The following is a 19,581-nucleotide window of genomic DNA, read 5'->3' as shown; positions in this document are numbered from 1 at the left end:
TAAGCATTATTTCACCATTTATAATTGACATGGGTAGAGTAGTCCATAGTGAACTCAATAGTACATAAACCCTGTACACAAAAATATGTTGACAATTACTGTTCACTGAAATTCATATATATAGATTTTGTTCTATTATGAATCTCCTAGTGTGTGTAATATGTGAGTTAGAGAGATGTATGTAGAGGGTAATTTATGATGAGAGGGGACATGTCTTAAACCTGCAATAAATCCTCATGTCACACACGGTTAATACCTTGCCCAGAGCCAACCACTGAATTTATAGACATCCTGAGAGAAATTGCTCCAAATTGTTGTGCTATTGAACCAATAATTACTAGGCTAAAATCAACATGCAACAATTTCAAAGATTTTACTGAGTTACAGTTCATATAGGGAAATCAGTCTATTTAAATAAATGTAATAGGCCCTAATCTATGGATTTCACATGACTGGGAATACAGATATGCATCTGTTGGTTACAGATACCTTTAAAAGAAAAGTAGGGGCGTGGATCAGAAAACCAGTCAGTATCTGGTGTGACCAACATTTGCCTCATGCAGCGTGACACATCTCCTTCGCATAGAGTGGGTCAGGCTGTTGATTGTGGCCTGTGGAATGTTGTCCAACTCCTCTCCAATGGCTGTGCGAAGTTGCTGGATAATGACAGAAACTGGAACACGCTGTCATACAAGTCGATCCAGAGCATCCCAAACCTGCTCAACTGGTGACATGTCTGGTGAGAATGCAGGCCATGGAAGAACTGGGACATTTTCAGCTTTCAGGAATTGTGTACAGATCCTTGCGACATGGGGCCATGCATTATCATACTGAAACATGAGGTAATGGCGGCGGATGAATGGCACGACAATAGGCCTCAGGAGCTCGTCACGGTATCTCTGTGCATTCAAATTGCCATCGATAAAATGCCATTGTGTTCGCTGTCCGTAGCTTATGCCTGCCCATACCATAACCCCCACCGCCACCATGGGGCACTCTGTTCACAACGTTGACATCAGCAAACCGCTCGCCCACACGACACCAGACACGCTGTCTGCCATCTGCCCGGTACAGTTGAAACTGGGATTCATCCGTGAAGAGCACACTTCTCCAGCATGCCAGAGGCCATCAACGGTGAGCATTTGCCCACTGAAGTCGGTTATGACACCGAACTGCAGTCAGGTCAAGACCCCGGTGAGGACGACGAGCACGCAGATGAGCTTCCCTGAGACGGTTTCTGACAGTTTGTGCAGAAATTATTCACTTGTGCAAACCCACAGTTTCATCAGCTGTCCGGGTGGCTGGTTTCAGACCTACTGCAGGTGAAGAAGTCGGATGTGGAGGTTCTGGGAAGGCGTGGTTACACGTTGTGAGGCCGGTTGGACGTACTACCAAATTCTCTAAAATGACGTTAGAGCCGGCTTATGGTAGAGAAATGAACATTAAATTCTCTGGCAACAGCTCTGGTGGACATTCCTGCAATCAGCATGTGAATCTGTGGCATTGTGTTGTGTGACAAGACTGCACATTTTAGAGTGGCCTTTTATTGTCCCCAGCACAAGGTGCACCTGGATAATGATCATGCTGTTTAATCAGCTTCTTGATTTGCCTCACCTGTCAGGTGGATGAATTATCTTGGCTAATGAGAAATGCTCACTAACAGGGATGTAAACAAATTTGTGCACAAAATTTGAGATAAATAATATTTTTGTGTGTATGGAAAATGTCTGATCTTTTATTTCAGTTCATGAAACATGGCACCAACACATTACATGTTGCGTTTATATTTTTGTTCAGTATAATATCAGCCCATTCTCTTATGGAATACGCCAGGAGCTACCGTCCACTAGGGGCAAAGTCAGCGCCTATTAGCATTTAGTAGGCTGTAAGCCTCAGACTCCAGCTCTGAGAGGTCGCGTGTTCAATCCCAGCGCTAGGCACTCATTTTTTTTGTTTTAAGCCTTTTCCCAAACCTTAACCATTTGTAATTAATACCTAAACTTACGTTTTAGTGTCACCTTTGCTAAATTTGACCGACAGCTAAGATACAGCACCACATAGTGTAATTAAAATGTCAAGCCATGGCGTAATTATGTGACAGCTATGATATGGCACCACATAGTGTAATTAAAATGTCAAGCCATTGCATAATTCTGTGACGGCTAAGATATGGCACCACATAGTGTAATTAAAACGTTAAGCCATGGTGTAATTCTGTTTCTGCATTTAGGCCACGGTTTGGTGTTTTATTTGGAGATTGGGTTGTGTAATATTGTATTGACAAATGCTGACTCTGAAGCAGTGATTCTGTCTTTCTCTTCTCTCCCTCCCTCTCTCCCTCCACCCTGCAGCTATCCTGGGCTGGGTTCTCGGGGTGTGTGACGTCACAGCGGTAGGGGCAGTCAGGGCAGTCCTGTCACTGTGGATCAGTGTGTCAGGGGCCTCAGCAAGCAGGACATGCTACACCACACCACACCACGACAACAAGGGCTCACTAACTAATGGTTTCCCAATCTTGCTCCTCCTGGGGACCCAATGGGGTGCATGAAGGGCTGGACCCAAAAGCCCATGCAGCACTACCTGATTCAACTGATCAACTAAGGCTTTAAGAGTAATCAGATGTGTTAGTTCTGGGCTAGAAAGATAGCCAAAACAGGGAAACCCTGCTCTAATTTTTTACTTGAGTTTATTGGAAACTTGATGACTTAAGAATATGAAAAGTAATATATTTATTATCATTTTAGTGTATTTATGCATTCACACATAAATCTGTTGTAAGTTCAATTGTAATCAGTCAAATCTGAGAATGGAGCTGTGTGTTTTGCTGGGGCCATTGTTTGGAGAGGGACTGCTGCAGGACTGCTGGGGCTAATGTTTGGAGAGGGACTGCTGCAGGACTACTGGGGCTAATGTTTGGAGAGGGACTGCTGCAGGACTACTGGGGCTAATGTTTGGAGAGGGACTGCTGCAGGACTGCTGGGGCTAATGCTTGGGGAGATAATGCTGCTGGACTGCTGCTTGCTACTTCTAATAATCTGTCGGAAAATGACCTCTTGTGAACTTGAGCGTCTCTTTAATAATCCATTTAGCTCTGTAGGACCCTGCGGAAAATGGAAGCCCCCCGCTCCAGCCAGTCTCCGTTCCGTAGAGCGAGAGAGAACGCAAGACAGAGAGAGCGCAGACTCCTCCTCATTCTCCGGTGTCAAAGTTGACATCAGCCCCGGAGCCGAGTTGAACCGGAGCCTCGTGCCTGAACGGGAGAGCGAGCTCACATCATTCAGTGGCGCATGCTTCACGGAGTTATGTACCTCGCGCTGTCTTGCCCTCTGAACTGCCTGCCATCATGGATTGCAAACCGCGCGCGAAACCACTACTACTTTGTATTTTTCTGTTCATCTTGTCGTTTATTTGTCCAGCACTTCTGATCATCCACCCGTCCAATGAAGGTAAGAGTGAGTGAGGGTCGGATATAAAAAGAGAAAGGGTAAAGATCCATGTTAGAGAGGGGAGATAGGCTATGTGTTCGCTCCCAGAGAGAGAGAGAGAGCTGTAGGCTGCAGCGGCTCGTCTTGCAGTCTGGACCCCAGACATTTAAGGTTGTTCTGACAGCACTGATGCTGTGGATGGACGGGACAGCCAGGGCATGTCATGTTAGACCATTCGATAATGTCCAAACATTGTCATTGCGGCATATTAGCACATTTCTAAATGATTGTGTAATTATTTTAACCCACTCTGTGTTGATCCAAAATGGATGTAATGTAATAGAAGGATTGATGCACGGACTCCGTGTGGCGTTTTAAACTCTCATTAAGAGCTTTGGCCGGCTGGTAAATCGATGGAAACTGGTATTGGATGGGGGATCACGATAATCAGCTTTAGGCATTTAACACTGGGGTGTCCGTGCATCTAGGTTGGAATTAACGATTGGTATTCCACAATTCTTCTCCAAATTGTGAGAATAATACATTTTGAAACGTGAATGCAGAAGTGTAGATTTTGATGTTTGGTATTATAACTCACGAATGCCCATGTAGGCTCTTGTCCCACAACAACAATACCGAGTAGAAGCAGGCAGTTCAAGCGCTGTAGCGCACAGTAAAGAACCAGAGGCAGGCAGTGGACCTCCGCTCCTCTTAACCCAAGCTGATCATACATTAGTCTAAATAGATGTGTATTTAGAAAATGCAGCCTATTCATATGAATTAGTATTCATTCACACGGATAGTTTATTGGATTATATAAATATGCCCCACTTTGTGGAGATGTGCTCGAAGGAACACGCACACTCTCCTGATTGATATCCCATAGCGCGCTATTCGCAAGGACTCATCCACTCGATATGTCCAATGCTTGACTAACCCATTGGCTACTTTTCCTTGTATAGGCCGACCTCGACGGGTTGTTTATTATCGCGCCGCACGCACACACTCTCGACAGGTTGTTTATTATCGCACCGCACGCACGCATGCACGCACACGGTCAAGTTATGAAATTATTGGCCTATAGTTCCAAATGGCAAGGCTCCTCTGTAATTGCTCTTTGATTGAGAAATTCCTGTAGGCTACTTGGACCGTCAATAGTGAGACAAAGCCAAATACTAATCAAAGGGTGAGCTCAGTAAAATGAAGCTATTTATTGTCATGCTATTATTGACTTGTTATTACATGGAAATAGGCTTCGCATTAGTTATAGGCATAATCAATTCAAATTATAGAACATGTTATAGAACATCTGTTCCCTTACGAATTGTGACATAATTGAACTGTAAACATATAGGCTATAAACAATTGAAGTGAATAAATAGCCTAAGACCTTGAAGGCACACAACCGAAAACATGCGAGCGACTAGACAGCATTTCCCCCGTAGGCCTATTCTTTGTTGCAACAGCTTGGCCATATATATAGTATACAGCACGAAGCCTACACCATAGGCGACCACAGCATCACTTTTGTGTTCTTCTTGTAGGAAAGGACAACGCTTGAATATAAAAAAATGGCTTGAGAATATGGTATCAAAATGAACAACGAATAATGCTCAAAGGTCAGACAGATTAGGTCTATGGGCCAGCGCGAGAGGTCAAAGTTAAGGCCACATAAAACTACTTTTGTCTTTGGGCAATAAAAATGCCTAGATTTCAATCCATATCATAGCTCTTTAACATGATCAATGTATTATAACGGCAAGGAATTACTATTGCTACAAATCAGTTATTCCTCCATGCATGTAAACTACTGGGTAGAGGCGCGTATCGCCTCATCTCATCTTTAGGCCTATATTGTTGTCTAACTCACATGTAGGCCATAGGCTATACAAACAGTTAATAAACCAAGCGTGGAGATTATGAAGTGACTTTTGTTTTTCGATTTGATGTAGGCCTAATTACATGTATGGGTCTCTGGGCAGCATATTGGGATTGACCGGACACAATTTATGTGGTTTGTTTTTAGAAACGTCTGATATTTTGAGGGGATTATTTAATCTTTGATATTTTCGATTCTACAGCACATGTTATTAGTCTATCGATGTCTGCTTTGACTGTTTTGCACTTTTTTTTCACCTCACTATTTCCAGTAGCCCACACAGCTCGATTTCGGCAAGCCAGACGTCGACATACACAGTATAGTCAAGTCAAATATAGGCCTAGTCGCTCTATTTTTGTTAGCCTTATTATTGTTTAGGCCTATGTAGGCTATGTCATTATTTATTGTTTATGAAGTTATTAGTGTCTCCTGTGGTGCTAGAATAATCTAATAACAATAGGCTATATATCCGTTGCTAATTACCTATTATTTTCGTAGCCTATAGCTTATTGTTTATAAAAGTATGTCATCGTGCAATGTATGGCCATCCGCAACACCCGGTCTGTCTGCCAGAGAGTGTCAGTATCGAGCCATTCTCACCGTGAAGCCTCACGCTCTAGCCTATCTGTTTCTAATAGAAGTATCAAAAACACTTCTATCAGAAACAGAAAATGCACACTCTGCGGAGGATGAGAGAAGAGAGGAATCGTCTCCCTGTTTGATGCTGTTTTTGTGCTCGAGGTACGGTGTCATCGTGGCCTGGTTAAATCAGAACCCCCTCCTTTCCTTTACAGGCTACACTGCATAAGTCCCTTTCATAAAGAAAACTTTTAGCACAAAGCCACATTTTCTCCGTTAATTTTAAAATTCAAAGAACATGGAGCCACCATATCTGGTTTATTTACTTTTATGAGTGCAGAACTAAAAATGGGGACTTGGCTATATAAAAGTTGATCTTATTTTATAAGCCTATATAGCTTTGTCCGCAACATTTAGGTTAGGCCTATAGGCTATGCATCTATATTTGCAGGGCAACATTTATTTCATAGGCTACATATTTGTGAAGAAAATGTTTATAGGTTGAAAATTACAATTAGGCCTACCTCTTTTATTAATTGACCATATAGTTGTTATTGAACAGAACAGAGAATATAGGCCTAGACTATTGGTCAGACATGTATATCTATAAGGATCGACTGCAAGTAAGTTTTAGAACATTTCTGTTTTGCCCTCTTCTTATGTATTTATTGTACTTTTGTATTTTGTATTTGTAGGCTACGTGTCCTCTGTCTGTTGGTCAACGTGTCCAGACGGAGAGTCAGTTGTGATTTAGGCTACTCTTTTTAGGACATCCTTTACCGTCCTATTGGAAATATTCGCTGCATTTTGTTGCCAGATATCATATCTATCATTTCAGAGCATACAAAGTCGTAAATCGACTATAGTAATACAGTCCAACAACTGTTCAATCCGTAACGCCCTACTTTGGTGCTTGTAGCGGAACAACGACTTGCATGGCTCATTGGGCTGCATTATATAACACCCATATCCTAAAATAATACACAGTGATATAGGATAGCTTTAGGACAACTTGACCGTGTGTGTTTTGTGAACGCTCAGAATAAACTGTGAAGCAGGTGACATAGTCATGTTGTAAGGGCGAGGGAAAATATGGACGTTTTAGAAGTTTAAAACTAGCCTATTAAATGACTAAGATTCTGTCACCTTTTATGCTTCCTCTCAAGATTTAGAAGTTCATAATGTTAATTATATTAACGATAATTACACAATATCAGGCTATTCATAAAACTCATTAATTATAGGCCTAATGATCATGATGATGACAATACTCTTTAATTAGCCTACATGTATTGTTTATTGTTATTGCTAACTTCTAGCTACTCTTGTGTTTATTTTATGAAATAATAGTTTTCAACAACGTCGGCAAGGTACAATTTCAACATCACACACATGCTTCGCCTTATGCATGACCAGCATTTTAATGTTAAAATAGATTTTAGGGATCTGAAGTTACCCCATCAGGCCTTCAACATTATAAATGTTCATTTATTTATTTACTTATGCCTATATATATTAATTGTTTTATTGTTTCGTTTGAATTAACTTATACCTATTGCAACACTAGACAATTTTAGCAAAGTTGTTCTCAGTACTTCCATGCTATATTTTTCGCCACATCATTATACCGTCACTATTGTTTCATCTGAGGCTGTTTCATCAGGACCTCGTGAGATCTTCAAAACCCATGGCACTTAAAACCAATTTGAACTGACATAAGAAAAATATATTGCTTTTTGCAGATAAATATATTGTTAAAGTTTTTACAGGATATTGTACTATTTTAAAAGCCATATGAATGCTAGATTGTTAGTGTTCTAAGGCGAAGGCCTGCTGCGAGGTCAGACTATTCTGTGATGGACCAAAACTTGGTGACGCGATTTTTTCCACTTTCCACATAAGGTAATGGTAGTTTTTATAAAGAAAATGTAAAATAAATCAATATAAAGAACAACGAACTGTGAAATACCCCTTAACGTAGGCCTGCCTATATAGACTCATAATTCAACTTGAATTATTGGCTGTTCGGAGAAAAAGCTGCTGTGAATAGGGCGCGACCTATATACTGAATTGTATCACCATGTCCATATATTCATGGTTTCAATAGGCTATGACATTGATCAAATGTGTATAGGCCCACATGCTATTAGTCAAGGTTAGTAGCAGGACAATGGATAAACTCCCTCCCATAAAACAGTATGTCCCTGTAATCCACAACACACAGAGTTATAGCGGTGACTCTTATTTCATATCTCCTCTCCTATCTGTGCAGGCTACCTGCTATACACACTCCTGTTTACAGAAGCAAATAAATGTTTCTGCCATTTAGCTGTGCAGGTCTAAAGCCATAGTCATGGGCGAACTTTGGTGAGCTACGACACTGTGTCCCGTATTGCAATTAGTCTACCCCAGGAGTAGAAAGTAATACGGCCGCTTTTAGGATTGTTAATTTTAGGGGGGATAATTTGGCCAGAATTTGTGTGATATTGTCTAATCAAATCAAATCAAATATTGTTGGCCTATTGGCTTGATTTGAAGGGGGATTCTTGCACCAACGGATCAGTGTATTTTCTCAGTGTATGTTCTCTTTGAGCAGTGAGTGCGCAGCATAAAATGAAAGAAAGGCTTGGTAGGCCTACGTGTAGCCTATGTGTGCGGGAGCGCGTGCGTGTGTGAATAGGCGACAGTGGTGAGTCTGGCTGCGTGATGCGCGGTAGTTTCTCTCCCCACCCGGGCGCCGGGAGGCGGTGGTATTTTTAGCCGGTGGCAGGGAGGCCTTGCCCGCAGAGGCCGGGGCAGTAGCCCCGCTGGGAGGAGTAGAGCTTTGTGAGCGATGGTACCTTTCAGGGGGTCTGGAAATGTGCTTACGCATGCTCCCGCAAATATAGAAAATACGCTATAGGCTACAGTCAAGGACGGCATAACGATTTTTTGACAGGGGGTGCTGGATTTTTTTGGACTGATTTTGATATGTTTCTGCTTATAATTTCCGTCATTTTTGGTCGACTATTTGTTAGTCAACTTGTCTATAATTAGATACATGTATCTTCCCTTTTGTCATATGTTGCCCTAGAAGACTAAATAAACCATTGTACAACAGAATGTCATAGCTCGATAGGATGAATGCTTCAATCTAGTTGACATCGGTAAAGTTTTTTCTTTCGCAGAGCAAAGAGGTTTAGGGACTGGGGGGAAAATACAATAAGGCAACAAAAAAAAAAAAAACGGGAAAGATTTTCTGTGCAAAATGTCCAAATTGACCGTTGTAAGGAAAACGTGTTGTCAGGAAAACGACCCAACATGTTTCTGAGAAGGTTTCAGTTCGGCTTCGATGCATATTTTAAGTGGTTGAAATACTATCAGCTATTATGATGATTTTATGATGAAGACCGCACCTCTACAGATGGTATTTAACTGAGCATTGCATTCTTTCAAGATGAAGCAATAAATAATATTTCTCCACTCCTGTTCCCAAGTCCAAATCTTGCCTACATTTGGTATATCATTTTACTGCAAGAAATGCTTAATTCTGCAGGAGTTATTATTAAGGCTATGTGAGAGGTTATCGTCAGTGTCCAGATTTCAGTTTCCATTTAACCCATCCAAACAGTAGGCTACAGTTCCCTTGACATGCCATAGGCCTATAATAGGCCGCCTATTTGAGACTGTCGAATTTGTATAGCGCCTCAAAATCATCACACATAACATAGCCGGCACTGCTATCATCATATTTGACCACTTCACCAAATATTTTCCAAACATTACTTTTCAGGCCCTATCTTGTCTTTATTTTCAACTCTCCTTTTGCAGCTTTTGTCTTATTGAATTAAACTTCGACAATGTCCGTTTATAACCCCAGGGTCGTTACACAATTCCCTCCTTTCAAAGTGCGCGTCCTCGCGCTAGCCTACAACTCAATGTCTTACAGGAACGCGCTCACCGGCCAAGCACACGTACGTTCGTGGACGCAAGGTCCGATCACTTCTGACACCAATGTAATGAAACAGGCAGGGAGCAGGTCTCAAACCCTCAACCTCCAACGCGCCATCGACTGTGCCCCAAAAGCATGCTCCCGTGGCAGAGTCGATATCCGCGCTTTTAAACCCAGGGTCATTACAGTATTATTTGGCGATTGGCTGTGTAGGCTATTTGGCGCGCTACAGTTAAACCCTGAAGTTTAGGCTTATGCACTAATACCAGATAGCCTAAAATAAAAACCTCAATGTAGCTTATATAAATTGCACGACAATTATACATTTATTGATTTTTTTGAAAGATTGTTTATCTTTATTCAACCCGCCTGCCACCCACTTGCCTTTCAGCCACACAATATTGAATGACCCTAAACTTGTCTGCCCCGATATTTAATGACCCTAAACCTGTCTGCCCGCAGATATAACCGCTGGGACTGCGGGTTATGAGTCAACCTGCGCATCACTACTGTAGGTATTGCAGTGTGAAGTGATGTATAGGTGGTGTTTATAGGTTATCCAATATCTCACAATGTACAGTGCATTCGGAAAGTATTCAGACCTCTTCCCCTTTTCACCATTTTGTTACGTTACAGCCTTATTCTAAAATGGATTAAATTAATTTCTTTCCTCATCAATCTACACACAATACCCCATAATGACAACACGAAAACAGTTTTTTTGACATTTTTGCAAATTAATAAAAAAAAACAACAGATACATTATTTACATAAGTATTCAGACACTTTGCTATGAGACTGGAAATTGAGCTCAGGTGCATCCTGTTTCCATTGATCATCCTTGATGTTTCTACAACTTGGAGTCCACCTGTGGTAAATTCAATTGATTGGACATGATTTAGAAAGGCACACACCTTTCTATATACCTTATATAGAAAGGTGTGTGCCTTTCTAAATCATGTCCAATCAATTGAATTTACCACAGTTGACAGATCCCACAGTTGACAATGCATGTCAGAGCAAAAACCAAGCCATGAGGTCGAAGGAATTGTCCGTAGAGCTCTGAGACAGGATTGTGTCGAGGCACAGATCTGGGAAAGGGTACCAAAAAATGTCTGCAGCATTGAAGGTCCCCAAGAACACAGTGGCCTGCATCATTCTTAAGTGGAAGAAGTTTGGAACCACCAAGACTCATCCTAGAGCTGGCCGCCAGGGAGGTGACCAAGAACCCGTTGGTCACTCTGACAGAGCTCCAGAGTTCCTCTGTGGAGATGGGAGAAACTTCCAGAAGGATAACCATCTCTGCAGCACTCCACCATTCAGGCCTTTATGGTAGAGTGGCAAGACGGAAGCCACTCCTCAGTAAAAGGCACATGACAGCCCGCTTGGAGTTTGCCAAAAGGCACCTAAAGGACTCTCAGACCATGAGAAGAAGATTCTCTGATCTGATGAAACCAAGATTGAACTCTTTGGCCTGAATGCCAAGCGTCACGTCTGGAGGAAACCTGGCACCATCTGTACGGTGAAGCATTGTGGAGTAAGCATCATGCTGTGGGGATTTTTTTCAGCGGCAGAGCCTGGGAGACTAGTTAGGATCGAGGGAAAGATGAACGGCACAATGTACAGAGAGATCCTTGATGAAACCCTGCTCCAGAGCGCTCAGGACCTCAGACTGGGGCCAAGGTTCACCTTCCAACAAGACAACAACCCTAAGCACACAACCAAGACAACGCAGGAGTGGCTTCTGGACAAGTCTCTGAATGTCCTTGAGTGGCCCAGTCAGATCCCAGACTTGAACACGATTGAACATCTCTGGAGAGACCTGAAAATAGCTGTGCAGCGACGCTCCCCATCCAACCTGACAGAGCTTGAGAGGATCTGCAGAGCAGAATGGGAGAAACTCCCCAAATACAGGTGTGCCACGCTTGTAGCGTCATACCCAAGAAGACTTGAGGCTGTAATTGCTGCCAAAGGTGCTTCATCAAAGTACTGAGTAAAGGGTCTGAATACTTATGTAAATGTGATATTTCAGTTTATTTGTAAGACATTTGCAAACATTTCTAAAAACCTGTTTTTACTTTGTCATTATGGGGTATTGTGTGGAGATTGATTTTAGAATAAGGCTGTAACGTAACAAAATGTGGAAAAAGTCAAGAGGTCTGAATACTTTCCGAATGCACTGTATGTGATTATTAGAGAAATAGTGTGTGTACATGCGTGTATGCAGCCAGGTCACCCGTGATACAAGTCAGTATTCGACTTCCACCCATGTTTGAGGAAGTCGGGACAGGACAGTGCTCACTGTTGCCCACTAGGGGCAACAGTGAGCCTCTGGTGCCAAAGGTTGCATGTTCAAATCCAGCGATAGAAAGTTGTTTTAAGCCTATCCCAAACCTTAACCCTTACCTTAAACTTTCAGAGTTAATACCTAACCTCAAGATTTCGGAGTTACTGCCTAAACTTAACCTGAAACACTTTGAAATTTGATGTTTGGAAAAACTTCGAAATTGGATGTTTGAGAAACATGGATAAACGTCTAATTCTGACGTGAGACTGTGAGCTAGTTGCATGCATGAGCTGTGAGAGGGGAACCAGCAGCAGCATCAGACACAGCAACAATCGGTGTGAATAAATCATGGGAGGAGAACATTTCACTCTGAACACAGTCACAACCTGCAGATGTGCCTGGCTGCAGACAGACTACCGCAGACCCTAACACACATACACAACCTGCAGTCACAACAGGCTTATTCCCTAAATTCTGTGCCAGCCTTGGTAGACTAGAAGATTCCTATATCATATTGATGTGTTCCTGCAGACCCTGTGCTCACTGCCCAGCCTGTCTGCCTACAGCCCTGTGTACACCTTACTGCAGAGCTGAAATCATCAATAAAAGCTCATTCTCTACACCAGATGGAACTATTGGGCCTGTGGTTCTACTGTCTGTCTCTGTCTTTCCCATATTGACACACCTGAATGTCCCCACGTTGTTTGTTCCCAGACCAGAGACCAGCAGTAGCCTACTCAGACTGCTATTAATACTGTTCCTTACTGTTAGTTACCATGAAAAGACTGTGCTTTCTGAAACACACTGCGGCTAACTGACTGGGTAGACACACTGACGAGAGAGTGTGTCTATGTGTGAGTGTTTTGTGTGAGTGTCTGTGCATGTATTTGTGTGTGTGTTTGTGTAATGAGTGTGCGCATGTGGATCTTTGTATGTGCATGTACACGTGTGTGTGTGAGTGTGTGGGACTTTGGTGGTGATTTCCGGCCCGTGCAGCTGGAGAGGCAGTTTCAGATAGAGCCATCTAATTTTCTGCTCTCAAAATCCCTCGCTCGGCTCAATTTGAGATGGGGCCTGGCTCGTTGAGAAATGTAAATTGGAACCAATGGAGCTGGATGCTGCACTGCTATAATCTGGCAGGAGCAGATAGCTTTATTAGCTCTAAAAGGAGTGTGTGTGTGTGTGTGTGTGTGTGTGTGTGTGTGTGTGTGCGTGCGGGCGCTGCTTAGCTAGAACTTAGGTGAGCCTCAATGTTGTGGGCTTCATTCTGGAATGTGCTAATAGTCTTTATTTTCCTCTCTCCTCCTATATTCTCTCTTCTCCACTCTGTACTATCCTCGATCCTGTGCAAAGTGGAAAGTGAGGTAGCAAATCGATATCATTTCCTCTCCGCATTGGGAGCATTTTCAGAACTCCCCATAGAGCAGGAATCATAATCTAGCTTCAGCCGCGGGCCGATTTTTTTCTTGAGTGGATAGTCGGGGGCTGGAACATAATTACAATTAATTTGTAGACAGCAATTTGACCTCAAGAAGCTCAAACAGATATAATGTTTGACTAAAACATAATCATTTCAAACCTTGCTTACATTTGTATATGATCAAATGTGTCTCTCTGTTATGCGTGGGAATACTTGGGAACATATTTCCTAAATTAAATAACTTTGAGCTGATTTCCTGGTGTTTTTATGTCCAACAATGTTTGTAAAACATGGGGGGACAAATAAAACTACCCGCGGGCAGCCAGTTGAGGAACCCTGCCATAGAGACTGACACAGAGCTTCACTCTCCTTTCAAACACTTCTTAGTCAGGATATCTGATCCCAGCCTCCCTAGAAAACACAGATCTTGAAGGAAGATTGAATCAAGATTAAATTGGCTTTTTCCCTGCTCTGTTGTTCCGCTAGCGGCACTGCAGCCCACCAGAGGCCCTGGGTCACAGCTCTTATCATGTGTTCTGTCTAAGTAATTATAAAACGGGTTGTTTGGATGCTGATTGGATGAGCAGCGTTCCAAGCCGTGCTGTATACATAGGCCCACCTACACTATATATACAAAAGTATGTGGACACCCTATCAAATTAGTGGATTTGGCTATTTCAGCCACACCCGTTGCTGACAGGTGCATAAAATTATCGAGCACACAGCCATGCAATCTCCATAGATAAACATTTGCAGTAGAATGGCTTTACTGAAGAGCTCAGTGACTTTCAACATGGCACCGTCATAGGATGCCACCTTTTCCAACAAGTCAGTTCGTCAAATTTATGCCCTGCTGGAGATGCCCTGGTCAACTGTAAGTGCTGTTATTGTGAAGTGGAAACGTCTAGGAGCAACAACGGCTTAGCTGCGAAGTGGAAGGCCACACAAGCTCACAGAACGGGACCGCCGAGTGCTGAAGCGCGTAAAAATCGTCTGTCCTTTGTTGCAACACTCACTACTGAGTTCCAAACTACCTCTGGAAGCAACGTCAGCACAATAACTATTCGTCGGAAGCTTCATGAAATGGGTTTCCATGGCCAGGCAGCCGCACACAAGCCTAAGATCACCATGCAAAATGCCAAGCGTCGACTAGAGTGGTGTAAAGCTCGCCGCCATTGGACTCTGGCGTGTTCTCTGGCGTGATCAGTCACGCTTCACCATCTGGCAGTCCGACGGACGAATCTGGGTTTGGCGGATGCCAGGAGAACGCTACCTGCCCCAATGCATAGTGCCAACTGTAATGTTTGGTGGAGCAGGAATAATGGTCTGGGGCTGTTTTTCATGGTTCGGGCTAGGCCCCTTAGTTCCAGTGAAGGGACATTTTAACGCTACAACATACAATGACATTATAGGCGATTCTGTGCTTCCAACTTTGTGGCAATGGTTTGGGAAAGGCCCTTTCCTGTTTCAGCATGACCATGCTCCCATGCACAAAGCGAGGTCCATACAGAAATGGTTTGTCGAGATCGTTGTGGAAGAACTTGACTGGCCTGCACATAGCCCTGACCTCAACCCAATCGAACACTTTTGGGATGAATTGGAATGCCGACTGCGAGCCAGGCCTAATTGCCCAACATCAGTGCCCAACCTCACTAATGCTCTTGTGGTTGAATTGAAGCAAGTCCCCGTAGCAATGTTCCAACATCTAGTGGAAAGCCTTCCCAGAAGAGTGGAGGCTGTTATAGCAGCAAAGGGGGGACCAACTCCATAATAATGTCCATGATTTTTGAATGAGATGTTCGACGAGTAGGTGTCCACATACTTTTGGTAATGTAGTGTATGTCTGATAACATTCACACCATTCAGATCACACAATCTAACCATAGCTCTCTGTGATCGTTAGACAAATGTTTAAATTAATTTGAGAAAAACTAAATAATTAATTGAAAGCTAGAATTGGTGAAATAATCTAATAATTTCCATATTTACAGTGTAATAATGAATGTTGTACATATGTCCACTCAGAGCCCATGATTTATCTGAAAACCTAAAGATGCCATTATAAAGTTTAGAACGTGAGAGTTACAGGTGCACAGGGATTGTAGATCCAAAGATTCGTAACAGCATATGTGGTTTCCTGACCCTGCAGTACATGTGTATCAGGACTATAGGAGGAGGGACAGAGGAGGGACAGTTCACACAGCTGTAGCAGTGGCTCAACAGCCTTCCAGGTCGCCACAGACCCAGAACATCCCTTGCTTTGATACCCTCATCATGGAGGACAGCGCAGCAGGCTGTCTCTGTTTTGGTTAGCTTTAGGAAGTCCCCAGAGGGAAACAGTCCTGGTGTGTGTGTCTGTGTTCTAAGGAGTCCTGAGAATTGAGCAGCTGGGTAAATACTATCCTGGTAATGGCTCTTGACTAGAGGTCCCAAGGCCAGGTTTAGAGAGAAGGGAGGATGAGGCTAATTAGACATCAGAAGAATAGCTATTCAAAATGTCCACAGTGGTGCCAGGACTACCTGCTTTCCCATAGTCACTTCCCTGTTGTTATTCTCCTCCTCTCTACAGTGAACCTATTGGACTCCAAAGCCAGCCAGGGGGAGCTGGGATGGATCTCCTACCCATCACACGGGGTGAGTAGTAGACAAATGTATCATGGTTTACACACGTCTTTACATTCTATCCTGTCTTGTCAGCATTCTGTCCTCTGAGCAGATTTGTAGGTTTTAATGGTGCTAAGGACATTTCGAAACAAGCAATACAAGCTTATCTTATTTTCTGTAATCCTATGAGCTAAATCAAGTGGTGTTAACCTATGCCTGTATTAGAAGCTAAATCCAGTGAGATTAACCTATCCATAGGTTAAGTATGTGATAGGCTCACCATATGGGTTGGGGAGACAGATTGTGTTTCTTTGTCTTGTTAAAGAGGAGGAGGATCAGCTTGTAATATGGTTTGGATTGTCGGCAAAAACAGAACAACAACACATGTCGATAAAGCCCTAACTAACATAGTAGTACAATAAAGCAATCAAACCTTACTATCTTAGTAGTACAATAACGCAATCAAACCTTACTAACTTAGTAGTACAATAAAGCAATCAAACCTTACTAACTTAGTAGTACAATAAAGCAATCAAACCTTACTAACTTAGTAGTACAATAACGCAATCAAACCTTACTAACTTAGTAGTACAATAAAGCAATCAAACCTTACTAACTTAGTTGTAGGGCTGGGTGATATGGCCAAAATATCATATCACAGTATTTCAATTTATTTTAAAGGTATGATGGTATTTGATGTTTTTGAATAATAAATAATACAAGTTCTAAATTTGCTTTATGAGTAGGGCGTGACCCTACTGTGGCAAGACATACATTCTAAGTGATTTCAATGGGTCTTTCTCCATTCTGATTGTTTTATACTGTTCAATTCAACTTCAACCAAAAATTATTTCCTGCACTTCCATCAATTTTTGCATTTTCTGCACTCATTTGAGATAATTTCCACACTGGGCAACAAAAACGAAGCCTTATTTTTTTACCAAATGTTTCAATTGCGATTTGACTTTCGATTTAGATCAAAACAGATCAAAACACTGTTCAAGCAACAACAAATGTGCTCCTTGAGTGGCAAGGGGCGGGGCTATGTCTTTGTGGAAAGCGGCATGGAGAGAGAGCGGAGAGGAATTACTTAAGTAGCAGTGTAAACTATAAAAATGGACATTACACGCGGCATATCACATTTAACAAACCAAACATTCAAATACTGTTATAGAAGGTAAAGTAAAAACCCAAACCGGTCTGTGCATCAATACCGATATATAGTCAAATATGGAATACCGCCCAGCCCTACTTAGTAGTACAACAAAGCAATCAAATCTTACTAGTAGTACAACAAAGCAATCAAACCTTACTAACTTAGTAGTACAACAAAACAATCAAAACACAAAACTGCATGACTACCTTCCCTTCCCTAATCCACCTACTTCCTCCTGTGTCTCTACCAATGCCACGGTCTGAGTCTGCGTGTGTGTGGTTTTGTGTGGGGGTCTACTGTGTTTATTTGTCTACCCGTTATAGGACTGGCCTCGTGGGCTGTAGCAGCCAATTCCTCCTCTGAACTTTATTAAGTGTTGGCTGGCTGGAGCTGAAGGTAATCCACTCATTTGTTCTATAGAGCTGCCAGCCCTGGTTTCCCCCAGCTATATATTAACTACCGGCACTATAAAACCTAGAGGTTATTTTATAAGGTTGAACCAAACACACTTACAGAACACTGACTTTTAATGTTTCATGCTTATTTTGGACCGGGTTTGAGGCCAGGTTTGGGTAATTGACATAACCTTTGAGAGTGGGAACTCCTGTAGGTAAAGTTAGAAAGATTCAGATTCAACATGCAGTGAATGGGTTCAACTAAGGTACAGTACATAGATACACTACTGAATCATTCTGCAGAAACCACTGCCTGCTGTGGTCTTGAACGGTGAGAGAGAGGGGGATGAAGAGAGAGGTAGAGAGAGAGAGCTGGATGAAGAGAAAGGTGGAGAGAGAGAGAGTGCTGATGATCAAGTCCTCAAGGTGAATCATGGGTAATTACTCATGTCGTTGGCTGACGGCGGCTGATAAGCATTCTGTCCTGAGAGCCAGTCCTTCTGAAATTATTTCTCAAAATACGGTGGCATGGGGCCACACACACACACACTGACAGTGACAGATGGGCCCCTGGTCTTCTGCCGCTGTAAGCAAAGTGATACCCAGTGTTAAGGCACAAAATGCTCCGGTGTTACAGCAAAAACAGCACCCTAACCCCACTGTGCACCCTAGACTCATTCTAATTCAGTCATGGCCCTGGGGTGTGTGTCACGGTCACTCTGGTGTCGATTAGGAGTTCTTGATGACTCATTGTAGATTAAGATGTGGACGACCTCATCATCATGGTGCCCTCAGCAGGCCCATGTTTCACATCTTTGGAAGGAGAAATCCCTAACAATTTACCCCCACCAATTTACAGATATATTCCACATTGTCTGAGGAATCAGAGGAGGAACTCGTCTCCCACTGAATATCAAGTCTGGAATAATAAGAAACTCTATATGGTGCTGGGAGCCTGAGGTCTGGGCCTACAAAAACCTGTACATACTATGCACTCTTGGCATCGCCTTATCCACACTACATTACTGTTCTCCAGTCCAGAGCCTAATGGCACAGCTCTTTTGGCCAGCGTCCACCGCTCCTCAGTCTCCATGTATTGTAATACCCAAACTCATTTAGTCACCATAGCACCATATTCCCCCAAATACAAACTGACTGACTGACTGAGTGAGAGGCCCCCAGCTGCACTGGGAGAGAAGAGAAAAGCCTGTCCGTAAACGAGAGATTAGCACATGGTGAGGCCTGGAGAGGGCCTGCTATAGAGGGGGACTGTAGGGCTGTAGGGGGGGTTTATGTTATGGTTTCTCTCTGGTCAAAGCTGTGATGAAAAGCTTCTGAGTTCTGTCATGGTGAGCCAGATCAGGAAACTAAAGCTGCTCTGCACTTGTTTTTTCTCTGGTTACTACCACACTGTGGGAATGGAGTCCCCTGTAGCTCAGTTGGTAGAGCATGGCGCTTGCAACGCCAGGGTTGTAGATTCGTTTCCCACGGGGGGCCAGTATGAAAATGTATGCACTCGCTAACTGTAAGTCGCTCTGGATAAGAGTGTCCGCTCAATGTCTAAAATGTAAATGCAAATTAGAGAGAAAAATAAAGAAAGAAATTACTTGTCTCAATCGAGCAGCTGAACCGGACTCCTTATTGAACATTAGTCAGATCAATGAAGCTTCAGATTTCACCACTGACCTCTCTGTTGGGTCACAGCCATTGATATCAGCAGTCAGGCCCCATTACATTTCTAACCCCTGAATACATTGATTCAAACTGTAAATAATATACATTGTTTCAATTTTATGTTCAGAAAATACCTTAGATGGTTGAAAACAAGGCAACATCAAAATTATGTACAAATATATCTGTTATCTAAATGTGTCATTGGCCAGAAGCTGTGTCCCTCAGGCCTTT

The 19,581-nt window shown here is 42.8% G+C and overlaps 1 protein-coding gene across 2 annotated transcripts in view; it reads left to right on the top strand.

Moving 5' to 3' along the window:
- Positions 1-3,200: 3,200 nt before the first annotated feature.
- LOC121536910 (ephrin type-A receptor 3) overlaps positions 3,201-19,581 on the top strand; it is a 132,610-nt gene continuing 116,229 nt past the window's right edge. For both annotated transcript variants that reach the window (XM_041844551.1, XM_041844552.1), the window contains exons 1-2: positions 3,201-3,446; positions 16,091-16,155. In XM_041844551.1, the coding sequence (XP_041700485.1) occupies positions 3,344-3,446; positions 16,091-16,155 (168 nt within the window). In that variant the 5' untranslated portion in view covers positions 3,201-3,343. The remainder of the gene's footprint in view (positions 3,447-16,090; positions 16,156-19,581) is intronic.

This window comes from Coregonus clupeaformis, chromosome 23 (genome assembly GCF_020615455.1).
Source record: "Coregonus clupeaformis isolate EN_2021a chromosome 23, ASM2061545v1, whole genome shotgun sequence".
Lineage (NCBI taxonomy): Eukaryota > Metazoa > Chordata > Actinopteri > Salmoniformes > Salmonidae > Coregonus > Coregonus clupeaformis.
Note: the sequence above shows the minus strand (reverse complement) of the source record. Positions and strands in the feature narration are given on the sequence as shown.